The 26,768-nt window shown below is 36.5% G+C and overlaps 1 protein-coding gene across 2 annotated transcripts in view; it reads right to left on the minus strand.

The window, feature by feature from the left end:
- The window catches only part of LOC125061691 (lutropin-choriogonadotropic hormone receptor), a 147,654-nt gene that overhangs the window by 80,421 nt on the left and 40,465 nt on the right, over positions 1 to 26,768 (minus strand). For both annotated transcript variants that reach the window (XM_047667238.1, XM_047667239.1), the window contains exons 3-4: positions 20,841 to 20,972; positions 989 to 1,129 (exon numbers count right to left, since the gene is read on the minus strand). In XM_047667238.1, coding sequence (XP_047523194.1) covers positions 989 to 1,129; positions 20,841 to 20,972 — 273 coding nt within the window. The remainder of the gene's footprint in view (positions 1 to 988; positions 1,130 to 20,840; positions 20,973 to 26,768) is intronic.

Here is a 26,768-nt window from a genome sequence, read left to right on the forward strand (position 1 = left end):
AATGCTCATCACATCGATATTCGTCTCAGCCGGCGATCGAACCCGGGACCCTTGGATTCGCAGGGGTACTAACCACTAGAACAATGAGTCGTCAAATAATGCTTAAACCGTATTTGGTCAAATCCCTCCAAAGTTTTAGTGAGTCACCCCAAAATCCCCATGAAGATCTTCGTAAAGGTAAGGAAAGAAGTTTACGTGTGCTATAAGGGGTGAGATTCTTTGTCTTTCTATGCTGGAGCCGTGGAATGTGGGGCTGAGGGTTGATGGTTGATAAGAGGCTGACCATACGTGTGCTCTTACTCTGTAACTGTTCCGATATCCCGATGTCAATCATGAGCTTTTGTCGTCATTGGACAGAGTGCGGGCAGGACTTAAACCCAGGAACAGAACAGCCTCGTAGCGTAGCGATTTTACCGATCAGAACTTTTCATACATTGTTTAGAGGAGATGTAACTAGCTACGTAATCCGTCAAACAGACAAAAAACTACATTATAATAATTCCTAATTTAGGCTGAAAATGGTAATGAACAAAAAATACTGCTTTTATTGTGAAAAAGCATGGGTTGCTCTATAGACGAAAAATATGGCACAGAGCGCCCCACGCTTTTTCACAATAATACCAGTATTTTTTGTTCATTACCATTTTCAGCCTAAATTAGGAATTATTTTTCAACGTTTTAGTTTGATGTGATTTAAAAGCGTGTTTTATAGTTTTTTACTATATTTATTTTCCACTTTTTAGTCCTAGCAGCAATACATGTTGTCTCAATTTAATCGTATTGCTTTGTGGACTTAAAAAAATTTTCATTGTTTTTTCGAGATAAACCTATGAAATTATTATACTGTCGCTGATTCTTTATAAGTGTACAAAGTTTGAATTAAATCTGTCCGTTTAAAGTGGGTCAAAATCGAGTCCGAAGGAGTCGGTTACATATATACATACATACAGGTGAAGCTAATATAAAGCGTGTAAAAACAATTTCTTACAATGCCTGGAGCCGAGTGGTGTATGTCAATGCCTCTGGAACTGAAGTCAGACGATTGCGAGACAGGCGCAGAACTCGAAGAAACCGTATCTCGGAAAACACATCTGCCTTTATTTCTGATATTGAATTCTCTTCTGCTGACCTGCGAAAGAAATTGTGGTTTACTGGACAGTTAACAAACCTATACAGAGGTCTTCAAGGCGAATCAAGACCTGTATCATACGTTTTTATAATCCCTCCATCCACTCTCTTGTGGAGAGGATGAAGGGGCGAAAGGACAAGTACGAGTTTGGACTCGCTACCGCTCCACTTTTTGTGTATAGCTTTTATGGAATTATATCAAATCGGACAAATCTTTTGGATTCCAAGAGTGAGCAAAGAATAGTTTTTTTATGTTGCAGGAGGCTCATGCAAGAGATGTTAAGTGATACCGCCGTCCATGGACACTCGCACTGCCAGAAGGCTCGCACGCTGCCGGCCTTTTAAGAATTCGTACGCTCTTTTCTTGAAGGACCCTAAGTCGAATTAGTTCGGAAATCTGCAGTGTCGAGGTGATACTGTGTTTGACTGGTTTCAGCGTGCGACTTTTATCCCTTAGGTCGTAGGTTCGATCCCTGGCTGTGGTGTGTGTGAAGGAAAGCATTGCCTTAGACCCAAAAAGTAAATGGATTCAGGCACAGGCTGATCTTGCCTTTTACGTTGACAAATGATCATAAAACAGATAGAGAAATCTGAGGCCCAGATCTAGATGCACGCGATTTTGTGTTTGATTAAAAATTATTAATTGGATAATAAGTCCCTTGTGTACTAAAAACGTGTGTGTACTTATGTACACGCGTTAGAAGTTATACTTCAAACTTAAACTCAAAATATCTTTATTCATATTGGTAAACAAGTACACTTATGAACGTCAAAAAGAAGTTAAATTAATTGTAAATTTACATTTACTACCAGTTCGCAAGTCAAGGACGTAGTGCGGGTAAGAAGAACCGGCAAGAAACTTTCCGCCACTCTTTTTAATCGCCAAGTATTGAGTCATACAAATTCTTTGAACTGATATTGATTCTTTGGCGCAACAAGATAAAAAATGTTATTCTACGTTTGTATAAAAAACTAAAATGTTGACTATAGCTAACTTCAGGGTACCGGATTTTTATGAAGGTACGCGCGCATCGTAAAAATTTACTCTCATAATTTTTCCCTAACGCGCCAAAAGAAGTGTAACTTCAAAAATCCACCGGGTTAGAACCTAGGACCTCGAAGATGAAAGACAGTGAAGCCACTAGGCCAACACTGCTCTTACGTCATCTAATATATAAAATTCTCTTGTCGCGGTGTTTGTGGTTAAACTCCGAAACGGCTTGACCGATTCTCATGAAATTTTGTTTGGATATTGAGTATAACTGAGAATCGGACAAAATCTATTTTTCATCCCCCTAAATGTTAAGGGTAGTCCACCCCTAAATTATATATTTTCTTTAAATACAGCATTAAAAAATACATACAACCCCTAATTTTCAACCCTCCACGATCAACCCCTATTTTTTATTATAAATGATATTATACATGGCAAAACGACGTTTGCCAGGTCAGCTAGTTGTTATATAACTATGATATTATATGTATATTGTATATGTCTCTTCTTCGAGGCTAACTGTGCGAAAAAAATTGAAGGTTACTCAACTAGGAACTACTTTTTGTTTCTTCCGAAAAGTTTTTGTTGTTCTATTGTTTGATACAAATATTTATATAATTCCTTCACCTCATCCGATACATCATTCAAGGTCAGATCAGATGAAGGTCTTGGCCTCAGATTACATCCGTTTTGATCACTTTAATTTCATAGAGAAGTACGTGATCAGTCGGCTAAGGATATCCTTCAAACACGAGCGAGGGATTTTGTTTTAAATACTTTTTATTTCTATTTCTTTGAATAATTGAGCCATTGCAATAATTTATGAAAATATCTTGACGATTATTAGACATATTGGATCAAATTCGTCATAAAAACCAATTTCCTTTTTAATATATTACCAATTAATCATATCATATTAAATTATTAACAATCTTTACCGAACCCAACCTAAACCGTAGACCGCGATGTATTCAAAAATCTATTACGCCATGCTATCAAATTATTTCAGCAGTTTCCTAGAAGTTATAGATCACTGTCCTGTAATGCTTTCTAGGGAGAGTATTTAGACCATAAGTTATGACAACAATTATAAATATAATTATATATATATATAACTAGCAGACTCGGCCAAGCGTTGCTGTGGCTAAGGTTTTTGTTATATTACATAGTGGTTGATAAATAATCCAATGACACAAATGTCTCAGCGCCGAGTTTCTGAACCTCACTCCTAGGTCTTCCTTTAAACCAAGGTTCCTATGACTGGGAGTAGTGTTGGCCAAGTGGCTTCAGCGTGCGACTCTCATCCCTGAGTTCGAAGGTTCGATTTCCGGCTATCCACAAATGGACTTTCTTTCTATGTGCGCATGTAACATTTGCTCGAACGGTGAAGGAAAACATCGTAAGGAAACCGACATGTCTTAGACCCAAAAAGTCGAAGTGTGTCAGGCACTGGAGGCTGATCACCTACTTGCCTATTAGATTTAAAAATGTTCATTGAACAGATTCAGAAATCTGAGGCCAAGACCTAAAGAGGTTATAGCACCAGTGATTTTTTATTAGTCTATTAATGTTAAATTATGTCTTTGTGCAAAAACGATTTTATAAAACCCACATATTGATTCTTTTACTACGCCATATTGACCAAAATCGAACTACATAAATATCTAACTTAAATGATGGATATAAAAAAAGTAATCTCCGAGGCGTCTATAACAAGACATATCATTAATAGTCATGTCAGCCAAGATGTCTGAGGAGGGACGTATCAAGGTTGAGGGGGTAACGACATGCATACAACTTGTATAGAACATCATGTCTTTGGCCCACTGAGCGAGCGATCCAGGGGATTTTTGGCCGTCATTTGCCACAATTTATAATTACTGACGTTCATAATTGTACATTACATAGTTAATTCCAACAAACAAATGCACAAAAAAGAAGAACAATAAAAACAATAACTAACCTTAAAATATAATAACTAAAATAATATACATTGAAAAAAAAACTAACCTTAACATTAACTAAAATATATTATTAAAAGGAGTCCCTTAAGGCAAGGTTCCGAAGATACTTGCACTATGATTCCGTATAACTTCCAGAGCACTTGGAGTTCCTTTGTCTAAACATGCTAATGAGTATAAAATTTGTCAATCCGAAGGAATCGACGAAATAAAACACGTACAAATAAATTACGACGTGAATTATCGAGACGTCGCAGCCTTAGAAAAACTAAGGTTCGTTAACCGCTATTATACACTTGTCTTTAGTTCGTTCACGTATCGAGATCAAGATCAAATTTACGATCTCATAAACAATCTAGATTTCTGTGTTGTTATCATGTTTGTACGTCACGTCCTCAATTGGGTCTAAAGCTTAGGTTTCCTAGAAAAGCGGTGCCGTTAACTAACGTCCGTCATTTTACGGTTGTTTGTCGTCTTTAATTTTTTACATAATGCAAAAAAATAATCATTTTTGCTCGTCCAAGTCACGTTTCCACACATTGCATTAATTAAATATGGGCACCGCTACACGCGAAAAACGTTGAACTAATGTTTATCACCGCTATGACGGACGTCATGCAAATGACAGCACCGCTATTTGACGTTACGGTGACACTCAATGGGTGACGTCACCCAACGTTACATTACGGCCGTTGTATAACGGCACCGCTTTTCTAGGAAACTAGCTTTAGGCAGTGTTCCGCAACCATTTTGCGCAATACATATGTAACATACATAATGTTTTATTTAAAATTGAATTGTTAACTTAAGGAACTTAAATGAAGAAATTTCCAGGAAATTGTTATAGAAACAATGTAATCAAAACATATAATGAAAAGTATCCATTTTCGAATTTCCCACCTTAACAGTCAAATTGCCCCCTGTGGGGACGTTGGGAAACAGGCTACAGGTTGGTCTAAAGCCTAACCGTACGAAAGGATTGTTAAAAATGCGTAAAGAATGAACAGCAATTCGATGGCAATAGTGCCGTGCAAAGCCGGGGAACGAACCTACGACAGGGATGAGCTAGAGGCCTAGTGATAACACAAAAATGAAGATAATTAAATCTTAATCACTCTCTCTTCTATCGGCAGCTTATGTCTACCTTTTTCAGTAGTTACATATCAACATATGGGAAGTTTTGCTATGCTATCTAATAAAGACTGCTTTTCCAGAATAAATCGTCAGACCGTAAGGACTGACTTTGCCAGACGTAAGCAGACTTTATATATAGTAAGAAATTAACAAATAAAATTACTAAAAAAAAACAAATTTGATTACACGAAATTTACCACACAACTACTATTAATTAATAAAGAACACATAACCACAAATTCAACAACAATACTGTGACGTCTATATTATCTAGTGGGAGGCGGCGAAGAAGTGAGCGCGCCACACCACAAGCCGTGCTTTTATAGCCTGAAAACCAGTTCAGTCCAGTATACCCCACTAGTACGCTTCAGTTGAGTTTTTACAGTTTATTATATAATAAATTAAATAGGCTGATTAACATCTACCCGCTCACCGTCTACAATGTAAAGATACGACTATAGGACTGGCTTCTGAGCATACCTTGCGCAGTGTTAGAGATGCTTTTGAGACCTAGTATGTAGTTACACACTTTTTTCATTTACCCACTCACTCACTCACTCACTTACACATTTGCACCTACACACTCACTCATGCACTCAGGCGTGTTGATAACAATTGCATAGTAAATTAAATAAAAGATGTAATTAGATTATGTATATATAAATATATTGTAACGAGTTTATATTTAAGTTTGTTAGGGAAGAGCTGGGAACTGCAGCACAGGTATTTCTTACTTAGAAGGGTTCCCAAATCTTACACATTGTAACGCATATCTACTTAAAATGAATAAAGACATTTTTATTTTATTTGTTTTTATTTTATAAAAACTGCAATTTTTCCTCTCCATAAAAAACCTTCAGAGTTCAAGTAATAAAAAAAATACTCATTTTTATTTAAATAGATCTAATTGTAAAATTGTTTGTATACAGTATTCTTCTACCCCATTTTGGAAAGTAAATATTCAATTAATATACGGAAAACAAATGTAAGTGTTCGCAAATATTAGATTTACGCAAACAAAAACTCCCAACTTTTCGCAATAAATTAGATTTTGATGTGATAAAGTATTAGTTTTCGGGGCTGTAAGAGCTTTATTGCTTTGCAAGATGTTTCCACGAAATAAAACACGTTATGTACGATCACTTCGGGGACATATACAAACACTATATGTTATTTAGGTATAATACGTTTCGTCGCATTTGGGAGCGTTCAAGTATTACGTCACGCAATTTTTGGAGATTATTGACCCCCCCCCCCCATGTAACGCGCCGTAACGTTTGTCTGTATCCAATAGTAAAACGTTTCGTGACTACCTAGTGACTCTTTATACCTAAAAGTTGCCATTATGTAGGGTAAAGTACTGGAAAGTCGAAAATAATATTAACAATAACGCGTAATTCAATCCCTGCCCCGCATCGTAACGTTTTACAAATGGACCCCCCCCTCCCAAAATTCGTTACGTAATACTTGAACGCTCCCTTTGCCAAAAAACGCCTTCTTAAAATAAAAAATAAATAGGCTATATTCGATTACTATAATAAGAATTAAATTAGGTTTATGGAATGCTATTGAACGGCTAGACTGATATTTTGACTGATATATTTTCAGTTTTTCCGTTTGTTGCGTTTTGTTATACCACGTTTTATGTCACATTCCACGAAAACAGGATAAAAAGTCCTATCTCTGTCTCCTGGTTAAGCTACTGTTCGCCATCCAGTTACCTTTAGTCCTCTCTGATCACATTCTCCATCCTTACCGCACCCATTTCCTAAACACCACTCTTTCTCTTTTGCGGTATTAAAGTGTGGAAGGAGGGGACCGCATTCTACATGCTCCCGCGCCGCAGAGAAGAATCACCCGCCGCCGCGAGCTCACGCGTGTGCTTTCGCTTGCGCTTACGCTTCATCCGCTTTTTGTGCATTTATAGTTTTATTTGTGGTCTTCTCTCACGAAGACGGGTGAAGAGACTGTGGACTTTAGGTGAGTGGTGTTTCCATTATTTTTACGCCGCATTCCACTTGCCCCTCGGCCTACTTCTCATTGTCTTCGCCGCTACATTATTTTGGTCCTTTCGAGCCGCGATATATTATTTTAGTTTATTTCAATTCGCGATATATATATATATCTTAGTTAATATGGAGACTCGTAAAGCAACATTAGAGAAACAAGGTGCTAACAGTTCTCTTGAAATTGAACGAGCCGTGTTAATAGCAAAACGCGACAATCTATTTTCACGATTACAAGATTTATATGATAGGTCTAAGAAGACATCGGATGAAAGAGACATAAATTATTTTTTATCGGGAATGATTTCGATTGACAACATTCGGGATAAATTTTCAGAAACTGTAAATAAAATAAATATAATCGAATTAACAATTAATCCCCTATATACTGTTAATTTTGAATGCATGAATGCATTTGAAGATATGTACTGTCATTCTAAGTACATGTTTGAAAAATTCAACAAGTCAGTGGCAGGTAGCAATGGTTTGTCAGACTCAAATACCCAACGTAGATCGTTTCGTTTACCGAAGTTAGACTTGATGATGTTTAATGGTGATGTCATTAAGTGGCCAATATTTCACGAATCTTTTAAACGTACGATACACGAAAACCCTGACCTTACAGATCATGAACGCATTCAATACTTAATCAGTAAATTGTCTGATTCGGCCCTTTCAGTTTGCGCAGGTATCATTCCAAATGCCGAAAATTATGCTTTAATTTGGCAAACGCTTATAGACAAATACCATGACAAACGAAGTTTAGGTTCAGCCTATATGCAAAAGATTCTAGACTTCAAACCGCTTACCACCGCTTCACATAAAAATTTACAATTGTTTCTTGACAATTACTGCACCGCAATATCAAGTTTAGAATCATTGCAATTAGAAAATTTAGCTGATTTTATTTTACTATATTTATCATGTAAGAAATTAGATTCTAGTACGATTCGTTCCTTTGAATTACATAATATGAATAACCCAACAATACCTAGTTATAAAGATTTAATTGCATTCGTACGCGAACATAATAGGATAGCTCAACATCTGGATCCTACTCGCACATTTGATAACAAACCGGTTTCGTCGCGTGCGTTCGTTTCGCTTACAGAGAAGCAGTCTTCTTGTTCATTTTGTAAACGCATCGATCATTTTAATTTATATAAATGTAATTCATTTAAAGAATTGTCTATCGAGGATAAATATACTTTTATCAAAAACAATAAAGGATGTTTTAACTGTTTAAGTTTATCGCATATGTTAAATAAATGTAAGTCTGCATGGAATTGTCGTCATTGCCGCATGAGACATCATTCAACGCTGTGTCGTAATGCGACGGTTTCTCAAGAAAACATTCACCCTAATAACTTGAATCGCATGAGCAATGCAACTGCACAGGTTGCTGTGCCTCCCGCTAATAACACACCTTATTTACCTGCACGCAGCGACAATCAGCCGATTAATAACTCAAATATTTCGCTTTGTAATATTCGGCCCGCTATTTCCGAAAGTAATAATACATGTTTATTAGGTACGGCACAAGTATTGATATATGGTTTAAATGGTAAACCACACAGTGTGCGTGTTTTAATTGATTGTGCATCTCAAAGCACTTTTATAACAATGAAATGCTGCAGAAGATTAAATTTAAAGGTTAATAAATTTTCTAATAAATTTGTAAAGGGTATTGGTTCCGCGTCAAATCCGATAATAGGAGAAGTGTCTATTGTTCTGTCTTCTCGGATTAACAATAATTCTTTATCTTTGAATGCCTTTGCGATAGACAAAATTACAGACTCTTTACCGGTGTCACAAATTAATATGTCATCGCTTAAGCATTTCAACAATATTACCTTAGCGGATGAAAATTATTTTTATCCTTCAGAGGTTGATATACTTATTGGTGCACCGCAATACGCCGAAATAATGTTGTCAGGCCGTGTTACTGGCGCACCTGGCACTCCTACCGCTTTCGAAACAATATTCGGGTACATTATCATCGGAAACGTTCCCTTATTAAGTTCTGATTGCACCAATAACTATAACAGTTGTACCGCTATTTCGTTATGTTCTTTAGTTGAACAGCCGCAGTTAGAAAGTTTAATTCAAAAGTTTTGGCATTTAGAAGAGGTGCAATGTTCTGTCCCTTTGAGTCCAGACGCTATTAAGAATGAACGCATATTTACAAATACTGTTTCTCGCGATTCCACTGGTCGCTATACAGTGATGTTACCTTTTTCAGAGAATCCAGCCGTTTTAGGAGACTCATATGATATGGCTAAACAACGATTTTATTTTCTTGAGCGTAAAATGTCAGCATCAAAGGAACTTCGTTTGGAATATGATGCAATTATTAAAGAATACATCAATAAGGGTTACATTTCATTAGTGGAAAATGATAATAAAAATCAAGGTTATTATATTCCACATCATGCAGTTGCGAGGTTGGATAAGACCTCCACGAGATGGCGCATGGTGATGGACGCTAGTGCAAAAACATCTTCTGGTTTATCTTTGAATGATATATTGTATACTGGAGATAGTCTGCAAAGTGATCTATTTAATATTATGTTAGACTTTCGCTTGTATAAATTTGCCTTTATTGCGGACATAAAACAAATGTACTTACAAGTGTGCGTTTCGGAAAATGACCGTAAATATTTAAAAATTTTGTTTCGCTTTAATTCAACTTCACCGCTTCATGTTTACCAGTTCAATCGTGTTTGTTTCGGTTTACGCTGTAGTCCTTACCTTGCAATGAGGGTATTACGCCAGCTGTGCTACGATGAAAAAGTACGTTTTCCGAACGCTATTCCTATAATTGAAAATAACACGTACGTTGATGATGTTTGTTACTCTGTGCCATCCTTGCCTTTTGGGTTAAAACTTTGCGAAGAACTTCGGGAGCTTGTTAGACTTGGGGGTTTCGAACTTGTTAAATGGGCCAGCAATACATCGGAGCTTATTGAAAATTTATCATCTTCTGATAATCAATTAGGAAAAATAGATTTTGATGGTTCAGAAAATAATTTAAAAGTTCTTGGTTTACAATGGTCTCCAACCACTGATGAGTTTACGTACGCAGTTTCAATTAACCATAATAACCATGTGACTAAACGTAATATTTTGTCACTTATAGCACGACAATTTGACGTCCTAGGACTAATAGCTCCAGTCATACTTTACGCTAAACTAATTATACAACAATTACACCTTCTTAAAATAGGCTGGGATGAACCACTTCCTTCAGCTATAGTTGATGTTTGGCAAGTTTATATTCGGGAACTTCCATGTTTACGACAGCTACGTGTTCAACGACATTTAGGGGTTGAAGAAAAATCTACAATTTCTATAATTGCCTTTGCGGATGCCAGTGAAAAAGCCTATGGCACTACTGTTTATTTAAAGACAAATAAACCTTTAAACTCTCCGCCTATAATTCGCTTAGTATGTGCTAAGTCGAAAGTTGCTCCGCTTAAAACCATTTCCGTTGCAAGACTAGAACTTTGCGCATGTTTACTCATGGCTAAGCTAGCTCAGCGGGTAATAGATACTTACAAGAAACGTCACGTCATTAATGACATTTTTTGTTTCACTGATTCAATGGTTGCACTACATTGGATTTCCGCATCTCCGCACCGATTTAAGACCTTTATTGCTACGCGCATTACAAAAATAGTTTCTCATATTCGACCTGAAAAATTTCATCATGTTGCGGGTGATCAAAATCCTAGTGATTGTCTATCTCGCGGTATGTCACCCACTGCATTTGTAAATAATTCTATTTGGTTCACTGGCCCAAAATGGTTAGAATTGGAATCATCTGAGTGGCCAATCACTTCTGTTAACTCTGAAACAGCTGTTGATGTAGAAGAAGAAAGAAAAATAGTTTCTATTCCCGCTACTGTGTGGAGTGATCCAAACCCAATTTTAGAACTGTCTCATCGAGTTTCTTCTTGGTTATTGTTTCTCCGTACAGTGGTATGGATATACCGTTTTCTGAAAAGACTTCCTAGATCTACTAGTATCTCTGCTGATGATATTAATTTTGCTGAAATACAGATTTTTAGGGTTTTACAAAAAGTATACTTCTCTGATGTTATCCATAACATTAAAACTAGTGGCCGCTGCTCACGTTCTATTCAAAGATTATGTCCTTTTCTAGATTCTGATGGGTTGATAAGGGTTGGTGGTAGACTAAAAAATGCCAATCTTCAGTATGATCACCAGCATCCTATTTTGTTACCGCAAAAGGATAGGATAATTGAGTTAATTATTTCCTATTATCATAATCATAACTGTCACGTTGGTCCAGTTACTTTAATGGCGATACTCCGACAACGTTTTTGGATACTATCTTGCCGCAGCATAGTGCGATCAATTATACATAAATGTAACTTTTGTTTCAAAGCAAATCCTCAACCTACGATACCGCTCATGGGTGACTTACCCGACTATCGTGTAAACGAATCTAATGCTTTCGTTCATACAGCTGTAGACTATGCTGGTCCTATTTCAATTATTCCTTATCGAAAACGTGGAGTCCGCTCTATGAAAGCTTATCTTTGTATTTTTGTTTGTATGGTGGTTCGAGCCGTGCATGTTGAGCTTACAACAGACCTTAGTACTAGTTCATTTCTTTCTGCATTCAAACGATTTATTGCGCGTCGTGGTTCGGTTTCTGTTCTTTATTCAGATAACGCAAAGAATTTTGTTGGAGCTAAAAATGCATTATCAGATATATTTACACTTACAAATTCGAATGAATTTCGTGAAACATTTGCAACTGAGCTTTCAAATAATCGTATTCAGTGGAAATTCAATCCTCCTCGAAGTCCTCATTTTGGTGGCTGCTTCGAAATTTTTGTTAAGGCTTTTAAGAACCATTTGCGTCGTGTAGTGGGTGAGCAGTTACTCACGTACGAAGAAATGTTAACTGTTCTTACCCAAATTGAATCTGTAATCAATTCTCGACCACTTACACTTTTAAGTGAAGATCCTTCTGAGCTCACAGCACTGACTCCGGCTCACTTCTTGATGTCATCACCATTAAAGTTTCTACCCGCAAAGATAAAAATAAATGATGAACCACTTTCTCTTTTAAAACGATTTACGTTGCTGGATGGTATGGTACAATCATTTAGTAACCGATGGAAGGTAGAATATCTTCATTTGCTACAATCCAGGACAAAATGGAATACACAGGCCAATCCTGTTACAATAGGTACAATCGTAGTAATTGTAACAGATAATGTTTCTCCACTTTCTTGGCCTTTAGGAAAGGTGATGGAAATCTATCCAGGAAAGGATGGAGTTTGTAGAGTAGTTTTAGTAAAAACCGCAACAGGAGTTTATAAAAGGCCTGTTGTGCGTTTATGCCCATTACCAAATCAGTAAATCTGCTTTACAAAACCGCTTTATAAACCGCATTAGAAACCGCTTTACAAACCGTTTTACAGTCCGCTTAACAAACCACTTTAGAAACCGCTTTACAAAACCGCTTTACAAACCGCTTTATAAAACCGCTTTAGAAACCGCTAAACAAACCGCTTTATAAAACCGCTTTACAGTACGCTTAACAAACCGCTTTACAAACCGCTTTACATTCGCTACAAACTCGCATTAATATTTTTATTACATCTTATAATTTCTTTCTTTAATTTACAAATTATCTCTTTATAAAAAACCTAAAGGTTTTTTAGGCCGGGGGCAATGTTCACGCCATCCAGTTACCTTTAGTCCTCTCTGATCACATTCTCCATCCTTACCGCACCCATTTCCTAAACACCACTCTTTCTCTTTTGCGGTATTAAAGTGTGGAAGGAGGGGACCGCATTCTACATGCTCCCGCGCCGCAGAGAAGAATCACCCGCCGCCGCGAGCTCACGCGTGTGCTTTCGCTTGCGCTTACGCTTCATCCGCTTTTTGTGCATTTATAGTTTTATTTGTGGTCTTCTCTCACGAAGACGGGTGAAGAGACTGTGGACTTTAGGTGAGTGGTGTTTCCATTATTTTTACGCCGCATTCCACTTGCCCCTCGGCCTACTTCTCATTGTCTTCGCCGCTACAGCTACCTGCCCACCAATTTTCAGCCAAATCGGTTTAGCCGTTCTTGAGTTATACACAGTGTAACTAACATGACTTTTTTTTATTTTAGATAGATAGTACACAACCTCAAACAAAATAAGCATTATTACATTCTTTTTTTTTCTCTGGCAGAATGACCAATGCTGTGGAACATTCTGCTCTTCAGCATCATGCTGAGCCAGGGCCAATTACAGCCACAGCACACACACTTGAAACGAACCGAATGGGAAAAGGAAAAAATATTTTTATATATTACATTTTATCTTTCATTTAATTTTTTTCGTTGATTATTGTTTTTTTGTGTGTTTTTGTTTGTAATAAATAATATGTCAATATTATCAGACTCAAAAACCATTAACATTTTAAAACAAAAAACTTGGCGATTAAAAAGAGTGGCTGAGAGTTTATTGCCATTTCTTCTCTTCCGTTCTACGCCCGATTTGAGAACTGGCAGTAAATGTAAAATAAGAAGCATTTAATGTATATTTTTTGACGTTCATAAGTGTACATTGTGTTATATGAATGATTTTGACTTTTGGCGTTTATATGGTACTCATTAGTATTAAGTTTGCCTGAATCCCACCCTAAGTAGGGAGAAACCTAACTACTAAATGATATCTTGCGAGAATACAAATAGCAAGATAGGCGCGTCGACCCTCGTCACGGGGCTAACGTGAAATAATGGGGTTATGTGGGATTACTCGCATTTATCGGAGCCTATAATTAAGTGGAATCGTTGGTACTGTCACTGATTAAGTGTTCGAGACCTTGAATCCGGAGAACAATAACCACTATATCTAATATACAAAATTCTCGTGTCGCGGTGTTTGTAGTTAAACTCCTCTGAAACGGCTTGACCGATTCTCATGAAATTTTGTGTGCATATTGGGTATGTCTGAGAATCGGACAACATCTATTTTTCATCCCCCTAAATGTTAGGGGTAGTCCACCCCTAAATTTTTTATTTATTTTTTAGACAAAATTTTTAATTTCTATGATACAACATACAAAAATACATACAACCCCTAACTTTCACCCCTCTACGATCAACCCCTATTTTTTTATTATAAATGATATGGCAAAACGACGTTTGCCCGGTCAGCTAGTCTAATATATAAAATTCTCGTGTCGCGGTGTTTGTGGTTAAACTCCTCCGAAACGGCTCAACCGATTCTCTTGAAATTTTGTGTGCATATTGGGTATGTCTGACAAACGGAAAACATCTATTTTTCATCTCCCTAAATATTAAGGGTAGTTCAGCCCTAAATTATTTTGTTTTAATTTTTAGATTTTTTTTTTGTTTTTATGTTTTTAGGATACAGCATTAAAAAATACATATAACCCCTAATTTTCACTCCTCTACGATCAACCCCTATTTTTTATTATACATGATATACATGGCAAAACGACGTTTGCCCGGTCAGCTAGTATTAATATAAGAGAGACGACGGTTTTTGTGAGTAGAGTAGATATTAAACCGAACAATGATAAGATATTTGAAGTGAAACTTCTTTAGGCGCATGAGGGTAAATTTTTTGCGAATCGTCACGAAGATGTGCAGCGTTTTTGTCGAAGAAAAGGGAGTGAGGGATTGAGACCGATTGAGATTGAGAAGGGCGAATTACCTTATAGAAATATTTTAAAATTAAAATTTCGTAAAGAGAATTTGTGAAATATTAGTATTTTATATTTTATGAAAAATAATTTATTGAAATCTCAAATGACGGATTGTAAAATAGAATGACACGTGTTTTTATTATCGAAGAAATAAATTAAATTTATAATTTGTATTTGTTTTCGACACTAATTATTTTAATGACAATTAAATTCCAAACATATCTTCCTTTTTCCCTCCAAAAAAATTAGTTTGCCAAAGACGTTTCACTTCTGACATGTGTACTTTGTATGCACGCACTTTTTTTTTTAATTTCATTAGTTAGTTTAGGTAGCTATCAAAAAGATTGCTGGAGCCCACGAAAAAAGCCTCCATCACGTGAATATCGCGGCTATTCTTCTTGACACCACGGACCTAGGGAGACAATTTAAAAGGACAAACCAAATGAATTTGTATTAGTCTTAAGTGCTAAACACTGTTAAGTAAAAAAAAACATAAGAACAGAGTCTTAATAGGGACTTTAAGTAGAGTTATCAGACTTAAGTTAAATGACCTTTTTAGTAAATTAGTTTTAAACTACTTATTAGTCTTAAGTTCGGCTAGATCGTAATGTTAATATTACAATTGGTTTAACGAGTAATTACGAAATTTTAATTTTAAAAATAGCATTTCTAAAAGGCAATTCGCCCTTCTCACTCTCTCTCAATCGGTCTCAAGCCCTCTCTTTTCTTCGATAAAAACGCTGCACATCTTCGTGAAGCTCATTTTTTTTTTGCACATGACTCACACCAAAGCCTAGGCTTGCCCGTATCTGCTGATAGGTGACTCTCTTATCTTCCTCTATCATGCGTCGCACAGCACTGATGCTATCTTCAGTAGTCGCTGTTAAAGGACGTCCTTCAGGAGGATCATCATTGAGATTGCTACGTCCACGCTTAAACGCGTGAAACCAATGGTAAATAGTAGCTAATTATATCTAATATATAAAATTCTCGTGTCGCGGTGTTTGTGGTTAAACTCCTCCGAAACGGCTTGACCGATTCTCATGAAATGTTGTGTGCATATTGGGTATGTCTGAGAATAGGACAACATCTATTTTTCATCCCCCTAAATGTTAAGGGTAGTCTACCGCTAAATATTTTTTTTTATTTTTAGATATATTTTTTCTGTTTTTATTATTTTATGATACAGCATTAAAAAATACATACAACCCCTAACTTTCACCCCTCTACAATCAACCCCTATGTTTTTATTATAAATGATATACATAGCAAAACGACGTATTGCCCGGTCAGCTAGTAATTTATAATATTATAAATTATGTCTTTGTATAGACAATTTATAAAACATTCGCGGCGGCAGCTGGTTTAAATTACTTATCTAAATGATATTTTAAATTTAGTAAGAGGATGTACCTAATATTAGCGTGCGAAATACTTTGAGCAATTGGTTTTGCAATTTATCAAGGACATGTGCCAATACCTGTGTGAAACTAGTATTTTGATCCAGTTATAACATACGTGTAACTTAGAGCGACCGCACTAAGTTGTTCTCATGACGTAAAAGTCACATTATTCAGAGCATATTGCACTAGCTTCTACACGTGCAGCCTATGGGCTAGTTTCACTCGACAAACATACAACTCGCTTCGGGTGCAGTATAATAACGCATTTAGGGTGTTGCTGGGGTTGACTCGCTCTGCAGCGCATCAGGAATGTTTGCGGAGGCGCGGGTGGATTGCTTTTTCGCCACTATGCGAAAGCGCTGCGCGTCTTTGGTGCGCCGGGTGCGGGGCTGCTCCAGCAACATCTTTCGGATGATAGTCGAGAGAATGGAGTGCCCCTATTTACGACACTGCTCCGACATCTCCGCAGGGCTTTGTACCTAATAGTTTTTGTTTGACTACTTTTTTCTTATTTTTACTTATTCTACTACACTATTGTTACTAACTTCCTAATCAATCAATGGACTGTATTTGTCTGATGAATAAAATTATTATTACTACTGAATTCAACTAAATTGCAGACGCTGTTCTATACATCATGGGGCAAACGGGCAGGACTGATGTTAAACGTCTGGGGTAAAGGAAAACCTCGAGAGGAAACTGGCATGCCTTAGATTCAAAAATTCCATGGTGAGCTTCAAGCATACAACTGTTCGAATGAAGATAGAAAATAATTATGATTTGTACGTACTAAATTCTATGGCCGCACTACGGATAAAGGTCTGTATTCACTTTGATTAGTGATTTGGAGAAAACAAGTGTGGACAGCAACTGCAACTTTTTCTTGGTCTGGCAAGTTCAGCTTTCAAAACTTCTTCAGTATCAGATAGCACCGCGTTTAATACTTCTTTCAGTATTTCTTTTAATTGCAAGCGCGCTTCTCGATGTTCATCCATACTTGCTGATCGACAACTGAATTTACTTAACAGAGCCACTAAATAAGAATTGGACACTACTTACACTACAGGTGTGTAGTGCACACACCTGCTCTAATCACTAATCAAAGTGAATACAGGCCTTAAGTGACTTTGCTATTTTTATTTTTTCAAAAGTCAAATCTTTATTGCATTCCTTATGTTCATATTTTACACGAGACATGTAATAATTTAGTTAGCAATAAGGACCTTGGTTAGGCACAGAAATGTTGTGAGGGGCATGCTTTATTATACTTAATTCTATTATTTAAAAAAAAATCAGTGGCGCTACAACCATTTTTAGGTCTGGACCTCAGATTTCTGTAACTGTTATATAATCATTTAATCAATCTAATAGACAAGTAGGTAATCAGCCTGAACCTGACACACGCCGACTTTTTGTGTCTAAGGCAAGTCGGTTTCCTCTCGATGTTTTCCTCAACCGTTACAGGCGCACATAGATATTCCATTGGTACACACAGGTATCGAATCTATGACCTCAGGAATGTCGCAGCCACTAGGCCAACTGAACTGTACATTTACTATAACAAGAAAAATATTGTTGTTTTGAAGCTATTTCTTGCCACACGCTATTACTAAATCAAATTAACTCTTCATAGTGTCATAAATTCACTTACTAAATCTTAAACATACTTCCTTACTTCATAGATTTATGGTTGATTAAATATAGCACGTGGTTATTTTGTTGCGCGGTCTATATTAACATTAGGTTAATAACCTCTTGCATCATTCCGTTCGCGTTTCACAATATAAATCGCAGTAGTGAGGTAGCTCATGTTTGATCTTCAGTCAGTAAGGAAACGTCCAGCGCATCTCATATGACTTTATGTACGTAAGCACTATGGGGGGGGGGGGTCTTTCATTTTCTTATTTGGTTATTACGTCAACAGAAATTATTTACTTCTTTACAAATTGTCTATACTTGAAAACGATATGGCTTTTCAAGGATGCCTACAAAATTAATACTTTTATGTTCTATTATTTTTGAAAGCTTTGCTTACTTTTGCTGACAAGAGGAACACCAAAAATAAACTCGAACCGCTAATGAAATCAACTTTTTATTATAAAAAAAGAAATTCAAAGACCCTATCATTCAATTACAATTTTAAGACTAAGAACTGAACACACAAGAATCACTCAAGAATATTTTTTCGGTTTCACACACAGAAAAATTTAAGAATATCCAAGTTCAATAATAACAGCTGGGCCGCTAGTTGGCGCTTGCTCTGTTTTATCGACAAGTTGCATTGTTTGTCATGGCGTAGTTTTTCAAAGTCATGATTATTTAAACCAAAACAATGATTTCTATACGAGAAAACCCGTTCCAATATTTTAAAAAACATAGTGTTTTTTGTAAAATATCATGATTAGTACATATTTTATCGTTTCGATTGGAAGTGACCATTCAAGTGGACTATAAAAATGCAATTCGAAGAGGGAAACGTCCCTCTGAACTGCTCGAAGAAAATTATTACGCCAAAGAAGTATAACTTCTAACGCGTGTACATAAGTACACACACGTTTTTGGAGTTTACTCCTTAAGAAACGATTTGAGTTATAAGGCCCGGTACGGAAATTTTATGCGGAGTAAAACCAAGTGTAACACGAAAAGTTGAGGCGTTATGTAGAAAGAGACAAATGGATTGAACGTGTAAAAGAATGATGAAAGACATTACACAGACTTTTCTATTTTGAATTCTCGTTTTGACAGCCACGTTACAACATTGTCAGTGTTGACAGGTATAAAAAATAAAAGTAGATTGTCTACCGTGCCATAGAGTTTTGTCAATAGTAATGGTCAATAAAATTAAAACTAAAAAGATTGTTCATTCTTATTCTTCTCTTACTATAAAGGTAACTTTGGTCACAGAAAGAAAATCCTATTTGGGCATAGATGATGTAGGTACGTTTTATTACTACTAAAAAAATTTATATTATAAAAATATATATTCTTACCACCTTTAGTATGAAAATATGGTCGACAGCCGCAGAACATTATCGCCATTTTATCGTTCGTAAGGAGTAAACTCCAATCGTGCGTCGTAGCTGACACACACACACTTTTTTTTTTAGTAAATATAGTCTTCGTTAGTGTAGGTTTATGAAATAAATAAAGCGTTATAGCGATTTAGATTCAAGTTATTATTAACTTTACATAGTAAAGACTTCCTAAATATATCTGGCCTTTCCCGAAACTATTTCTAGCGAATTATTCGCTGTGTGATGTCTCATTTCAATATTATTCGAGGTAACATCAGGTATATTATTAAACTGTAGCACAAGGGATTATTTGAATAAGAAGTCTCGTAATTCAGTGGTTGTGCATCACTTGTATAGATGCCAATTTTGATTCCTGTTAATAAATATTTCTTTATTTATAATATTTAATTTTATACTTAATTAGTTGTGGAACATGGTGTAATGGTTGGGGCTCCTCGCAAACATTTTTTTTTAAAATTGGCGATTAAATTGAGTGGCGGAAAGTTTTTTGCCAGTTCTTCTCGTCCGTTTTACGCCCTTGATTTTAGAACTGGCAGTAAATGTAAAATTAGAAGCATTTAATATGTATTTATTTACTGACGTATTTTTAGGTCTGGGCCTCAGATTTCCGTATCTGTTTCATGTACAATCAATCTAATAGATAAGTAGATCAGCGTCTGTGACACATGCCGTCGACTTTTTTATTTTAAAGCAAGCCAATTTCCTCACGATCTTCCTTCACTGTTCGAACGAATGTTAAATGCGCACATAGATAGTCCATTGGTGCACAGCCGGGGATCGAACCTACGACCTCAGGGATGTGAGTCGCACGCTGAAGCCTCTATATCTTAATTGTACGACTGACGGACATAGGATTAGGAGCCCTTGAAAGAACGCCATTCACCTGTCTCTCTAATCTATGTCTACGATTGTTGAGTGGTAAATTGTCAAGCTAGGAACGTTCAAGTATTACGTAAGCACCATATGGGGGGGGGTCTTTGATTTTCTTATTTGGTGACGTCAACAGTAATTTTTTACTTTTTTACACATATTACCCACACATTGTCTATAATGTTTAAAGAACTTTATTTCTCATTACAAAAATAATTTTTTATTTACATGAGAAATTTAATTTTAAGTATATACGAACGAGATACACGTCGTCATCAGCTAACCCAATTTTAGTCTAATGGGCCCATTCTGATGTGTGTCTTTAATGCCCTTTTGAACTGATCAAACACGCTAATGTTACGAACCTTAGACGGCAACCGATTAAACAATTGCATTTTCGAGGATTCTTACAAACAAGTACTTTTACGTACCATTATTTTTGAAAGCTTTGCTTACTTTTGCTGACAAGAGGGGGGGGGGGGAATTTCACTAAATCTGCTTACGTAATACTTGAAGGGCACTAGAATAATTAAGCAATTATAGTAATGCTAGAATAATATATGTATGTATTTCTGTAATAAATTAATAAATAGATAGATATTTACAGATAGTGCAGCCGAGGTAGCCTCGCCGTGGGAAGTTCCACCAGCAAACAGCGGTCCAACCACAGCTTTGCCAGTGATGGGCTGTTCAGCGCGCCTTCTGCGATCCTCTCGAGCCGATTCGCTGATAGATTCCTGTTCATATTAATAAAATAAATTAATTGTGCTATAACCTCTTTAGGTCTAGGCCTCAGATTTCTGAATCTGTGTCATGTTTTTTTTTTTATAACATAGGGGGACAAACGAGCTTGCGGGACGACCAAAAAGGGCAGTCTACGCAGCCCATAGACACCCATTTTTAGTGGGTGCGTTGCGGGCCTTTTTTTTTTTTTGGCTTAATTAAAACGTAATAATAAATAAACCAGTGGCGCTACGGTTGTAGCGGGTTGTACGGTTGTAAAGTGGTTACTTTAGGTCTTGGTCTCAGATTTATGAATATGTTTCATGGTCATTTTTAAATCTAATAGGCAAGTAGGTGATCAGCGTCCAGTGATCGCGCCGTCGACTTTTTGGGTCTAAGACTTGTCGGTTTCCTCGCGATGTTTTCCTTCACCGTTCGAGCAAATGTTAAATGCGCACATAGAAAGAAAGTCCATTGGTGCACAGCCGGGGATCGAACCCTCAGGTATGAGAGTCGCACGCTGAAGCCACTAAGCCAACACTGCTCTTAATAAAGTTAAATATTTTATAATATATAAATAATCTAGGTCAATGAAGTCACGTCGGAGTTTTAGAGTACCTAACTTGAAATAGTCCAAACGACCCTCGTACGTTTGCAAGAGACGCAAGTGTAGACGAAAATCGATAATCCAAAGCATAATTCTGAAAATTCTTTCTTTTTTTGCGACTGAGGCGCAAACTAGCTGCTCCGCATTATGCTGAATCTGTGCGGCTTGATCCCTTCGCGTTGTGTAGAGATGTGGGATCTCTCTGCATCTTCTACCGCATTTACCATGTAGAGTATTCAGAGGAGTTGTTCGGTCTAATACCTGCAGCTGAGTTTCATCATCGGACGTCAAGGCAAAATACAAAATACCATCCGTATCACCTCGACGTCCGTCGTTCCACAACTGAGCGTTTTTAAGACAGATTTTGCCGCGCACCACCACTATGTGGAACCAGCTGCCCACAGAAGTATTTCTGAACCAATTCGACTTAGGGTTCTTCAAGAAAAGAGCGTACCAATTCTTGAAAGGCCGGCAACGCACTTGCGAGCCTTCTGGCATTGTGAGTGTCCATGGGCGGCGGTATCACTTAACATCAGGTGAGCCTCCTGCTCGTTTGCCTCCTATTACATAAACAAAAAAAAGGGCTAATTACAGCCACAGCTCACACGCACGCACTTGAAACGAACCGAAAGGGAAAAGGGAAAAAAAAAATTTTTATATATCATATTATATTTTTTATTTTGTTTTTTTTTTCTGTGATTATTGTTATTATGTGTGTGTGTTTTTGTTAGTAATAAACGATGTCTATGTCTATATCTAAAATGTAGACTATGAATTATACAATAGAGTATAGAATACGTTCGGTATTGACAGCTTTAGTAAACGAATATAGAATAGAAGAATTATAAAACTATATATTTAATTAAACAGTGAATAAAGCCAATGACCGATCATTACGTGCCATTTATCAACACCGACTACTTAGTTTTTATGTTAAAACGATGTTACCATGGAAACGGAAATCGCAACATCGGAAGGGAAACTGTTAATCATGATACGGTATTAGCTTATCATCACCTATACTTAGATATTAAATTATTTTATTTTATTTATTTATTAACACTTCGTTGCATTACAATATAAAAATTGAACATAATTAAATTAAACTGGCTTTCGAGCGAAAAGAAAAAAATGTATTAACTAAGATAAGGTTGCCTACCATATCTTAGTTAATACATTGAAGTGCAAAAATACATATTATACTAATAAGAAAAAAAATTCATCAGGAACAAAAAACTAATAAAGGATACAAGAAAAATAAAAAGTGCACATGAATCACGATAATTTAAGATCAGTCTCACGTCAGTTAGTAATTAGTACGAAAGTAAGGAGCAAAGAGTGTACTAATTATTAAAAGGCCGACAACGATTGCGAGCCTAGCTCGTGTCCCTCCTGTTACTTATTTATTTTTTGCAGTATTTTTTTTCTTTGATATTAATTCAATCTACCACTCTACCAGACTCGGACTAACAGGCCTATCCGATCACGCTAAACCGATGTGAGAGGCAGTATGCGTTCTGTCCCGCTCTAACGCGTATTGGCCGCACCTATATTACGTCATCGTGTGTTAGGTTTTTTCGTTACGGAATTTCTTGATTCAGTCGCCGCGCTCAAAGCCCGCGATAAAATATATGCAATAGCTTAAAAAATAGTACCATATTCTTGCAAATAAATTATTATTATTACAAGTTATATTGTACACAGAACGAATGTATTTGAATAATCTTTTGTATGTCGAAACGCGACGATATACAGCTGGTATCTTTTGATTCATGTTGTTTATAAATTCGTTAACGCAAAACAATAACGCAATACTGTAGATTTCATTGGCGCCTTCTCGCTAGGGTTGTCGACTGTTTTATAAATTAATAGTTACATAGACGTCAATAGATGGCGTTAATATTAAGTAGGTTGACTGACCTCGAACCGTTAAATTATGTAAAAATGACGCTTTCGGATTAGTCTGTTACAGTGTCATCGGGCATTTGCTGGTAACCATGGGATACTATGCGTATGCACAGTAGCAAAACCCAAAACCCTTCACCATATAGAAAAAAATAGTCATAATAGTGTAATAATAATAATACCAAGTTATCAATTACAAATTGATTAAAACAATGTATTGTTATTATTATTATTATTTTTTTTTTTCGTGGGGAAATACGTTACGCATACCCTCCCGCGGCACGGTTGGCCTTGGTGGGGAAGGGTTATGTGGGACTCGCACAACAGTGCATACCCACTAAAACCCCACGGCGCCACCAGCAATCGCCCGGGGCAGGACACGGTAACAGCGTAGCCTTGTCCGCATCCAGCCACGCGATCAGCCGTTAGTATCACGGTCCTCTACGGCCACGAATGATGTGAAATGGACCTTGGCACAGCAAGGGCCTTTCACATCGGCCAATTCACCCTGTTTATAAAGCTGGGGGAGGGTTATTATTATTATTAGGCCAACAATGGGCGGACTTATCGCTTTCATATAATTAAAATATTTTTTAAATTTAAATTTTATTTAATGAATATTATAAATTATTATAGTTTAATTTAAATATACAAAATGATTTCCAGGTATCGTTAACTAAAATATTAAATAACGAAAACATGGCCTCATAAAATCATTTTATTGAATATTGTAATTTTTTTGGTGCTAAGCTGGTGAAGCTTGTGTTATGGGTACTAGGCAACAGATATACATACATATTATACATAGATAGACCTAACACATATAAATACATATTTAAACACCCAAGACCTATGAAAGATTGTATTAAAAAATTTGATGTTACAGAATGCACTGTTCTTGGATGGGAGGAACTGGCAAGAAACTTTTCAACACTCTATCTCCTGACATGGAACAGCCACACGTGTGTTTACTATTATAGTCAAAGTGCCAACCCTATATCGTGACGTCAACCGATTCATATCCAGTGGTATTCAGGACACGAGTGTGGTGAAAAATGCTCAATTTTAATGAACATTGTAATCTTTTGTAACTCTTTGGTAAATTGTCATGTTCAACTACAGAAGCTCATTATCAGGGGTTGAATTATCAAATTAAAATAGGCATTTAAGAAGTAATATTAAAGTTTTTACGTAGGTAATAAACGAATTCGAAAAGAACTATTCGCCAAACTCCAAAAAAGTACATTGTTTCTTTCCATTTTTCGTCATCGTTTGTTGAAGTAGGGAATGGAAAAAATATATGTTGTATATAAGTTGAGTAGTTTATGTATCCATTTTGAAAGATCGATACACTATTTAAATAACTTCGCTCAATAGAATAAAATTCTAACATAGCCAATTTTTGACATTTTGAATTCATTTTATGACGAAAATATGTACATGATTTTGAAATTTACACGATATATTTTATCGCAAGCCAAGTAATCCATTTCAGGAAAAAATCGGTTGTCTGTAAAGTCGGTTTACTGACGATAGTTGAACGTGACAACGTCACGAATCGCTCACTCAAGTAGGAGAGAGACAGATGTCGAACGCTGAAGAGCGCGGAGTCCGATTGTGCCTCTCTGTCGCTCCGCGCTCTCGCTTGCACTTCAAGCCTTAAATGGAACGCCTCAGAGCGAGGTAACGCCGCATGAGTCATGTGTTTTCGTGCGTGCAGCCGGCTCCATCGATTTATAAGACGTTGTCACGTCAAAAAAATACATTAATTTAATGTTTTACATAAGTAAACACCCCGAGACACTGACACTTATGTTAAAATTCAATATTGACATATTATGTGCGTTTTAATTTATATATTCTTAGGTCACAATCTTGTCTGAGCGCTATCAAGCGTGTCATAAAGAAAAAACGTTTTGACAGCTCTTAAAATTTGTTTGACGTTCCTTAATCCTACTCTAAGTATATTGAAATATGATAATCGCATCATTATATTAAAAGGCACGACGTGGTTTGCGAGTCCAAGCTTTTAAAGCTCATCGCTTTAAAGATAAATCACAACAGCGAGCTTAGATTAATCCCATATGTATATATATTTATAATATATACAAAACGGTGACTGTACATACAATAATAATTTCTCATGGGTTAATAATGTAAAAAAAACAGTGGCGCCTACAACCTCTTTAGGTCTTGGCCTCAAATTTCTCAATCTGTTTCATGATCATTTTTAAATCTAATAGGAAAGTAGGTGATCAGCCTCCAATACCTGTGTGGCGTTAGTTTTTTGAGTCTAAGACATTTCGGTTTCCTCACAATGTTTTCCTACATGAGCAAATGTTAAATGCGCACATAGAAAGTCCATTGGTGCCGATTATCGAACCTACGACCTCAGGTATGAGAGTCGAACGCTGAAGCCACTAGGCCAACACAAAAACTTAATTAGCTAGATATTATTAATAATTTCTCATGGGTTAATTATGTAAAAAAAACAAGTAGGTGATCAGCCTCCAGTGCCTGACACACGCCGTCGACTTTTTGGGTCTATGACATGTCGGTTTCCTCTCGATGTTTTTATTCACCGTTCGAGCAAATATTAAATAGCATAGGAGCATAGGAGCCTAAGAAGTAGCTCATAGAAAATATATTAAGAAAGATATCAAATGTGTTATAAATAAAAAACTCGCATGTTGTGTACGAAAAGAGACTCAGAATAAAAGTGAAAGCGGAAAGTAAAACTGAGTGATTGCTATGTAAAAATCTCGCTAAAACGTAGGACCTTAATGTAACCTGTTTTAAGTAAGGCATGTCGCAAAACCTGTACGCCAGCCGACCAGTGCCATCACACGTCCAAAATGTTATTACTTTGGAGTTAAATAATCCTGGTGCTCTTGGCTTTCTTTGTAGTATATACGGTGCCGATACAGAGGCTTCTAAAAGTGCCATTTTAGGTGGTCTAATTGAAATATAAATGATTTGATTTGACTTGACTTTACCTCTGCAATTCAATAGCATAATGTTTTACTAATTTGCCATTCTGATAAACAATAAACTTCAAGCTCCCTCCTTATTAGAATGCCAAATCGTAAAATGACTGCTTCACGACTGATTTGAGCGCAACCGCCGCTGCGAAAACCGCTGTGAGAGTTCGAAAAGTGAGTTACAGAATCGCAAGGCTGGGGTCACCGGTATCCACCAGCGCCAACTTAGATATTTAATTAGCGCCTATCCACTTGATTCAATAGCCCATCATATTAATTTTTTGATTTTATTACATCGGAACATTCTGTTAAACATC

Source organism: Pieris napi, chromosome 24 (assembly GCF_905475465.1).
Source record: "Pieris napi chromosome 24, ilPieNapi1.2, whole genome shotgun sequence".
Lineage (NCBI taxonomy): Eukaryota > Metazoa > Arthropoda > Insecta > Lepidoptera > Pieridae > Pieris > Pieris napi.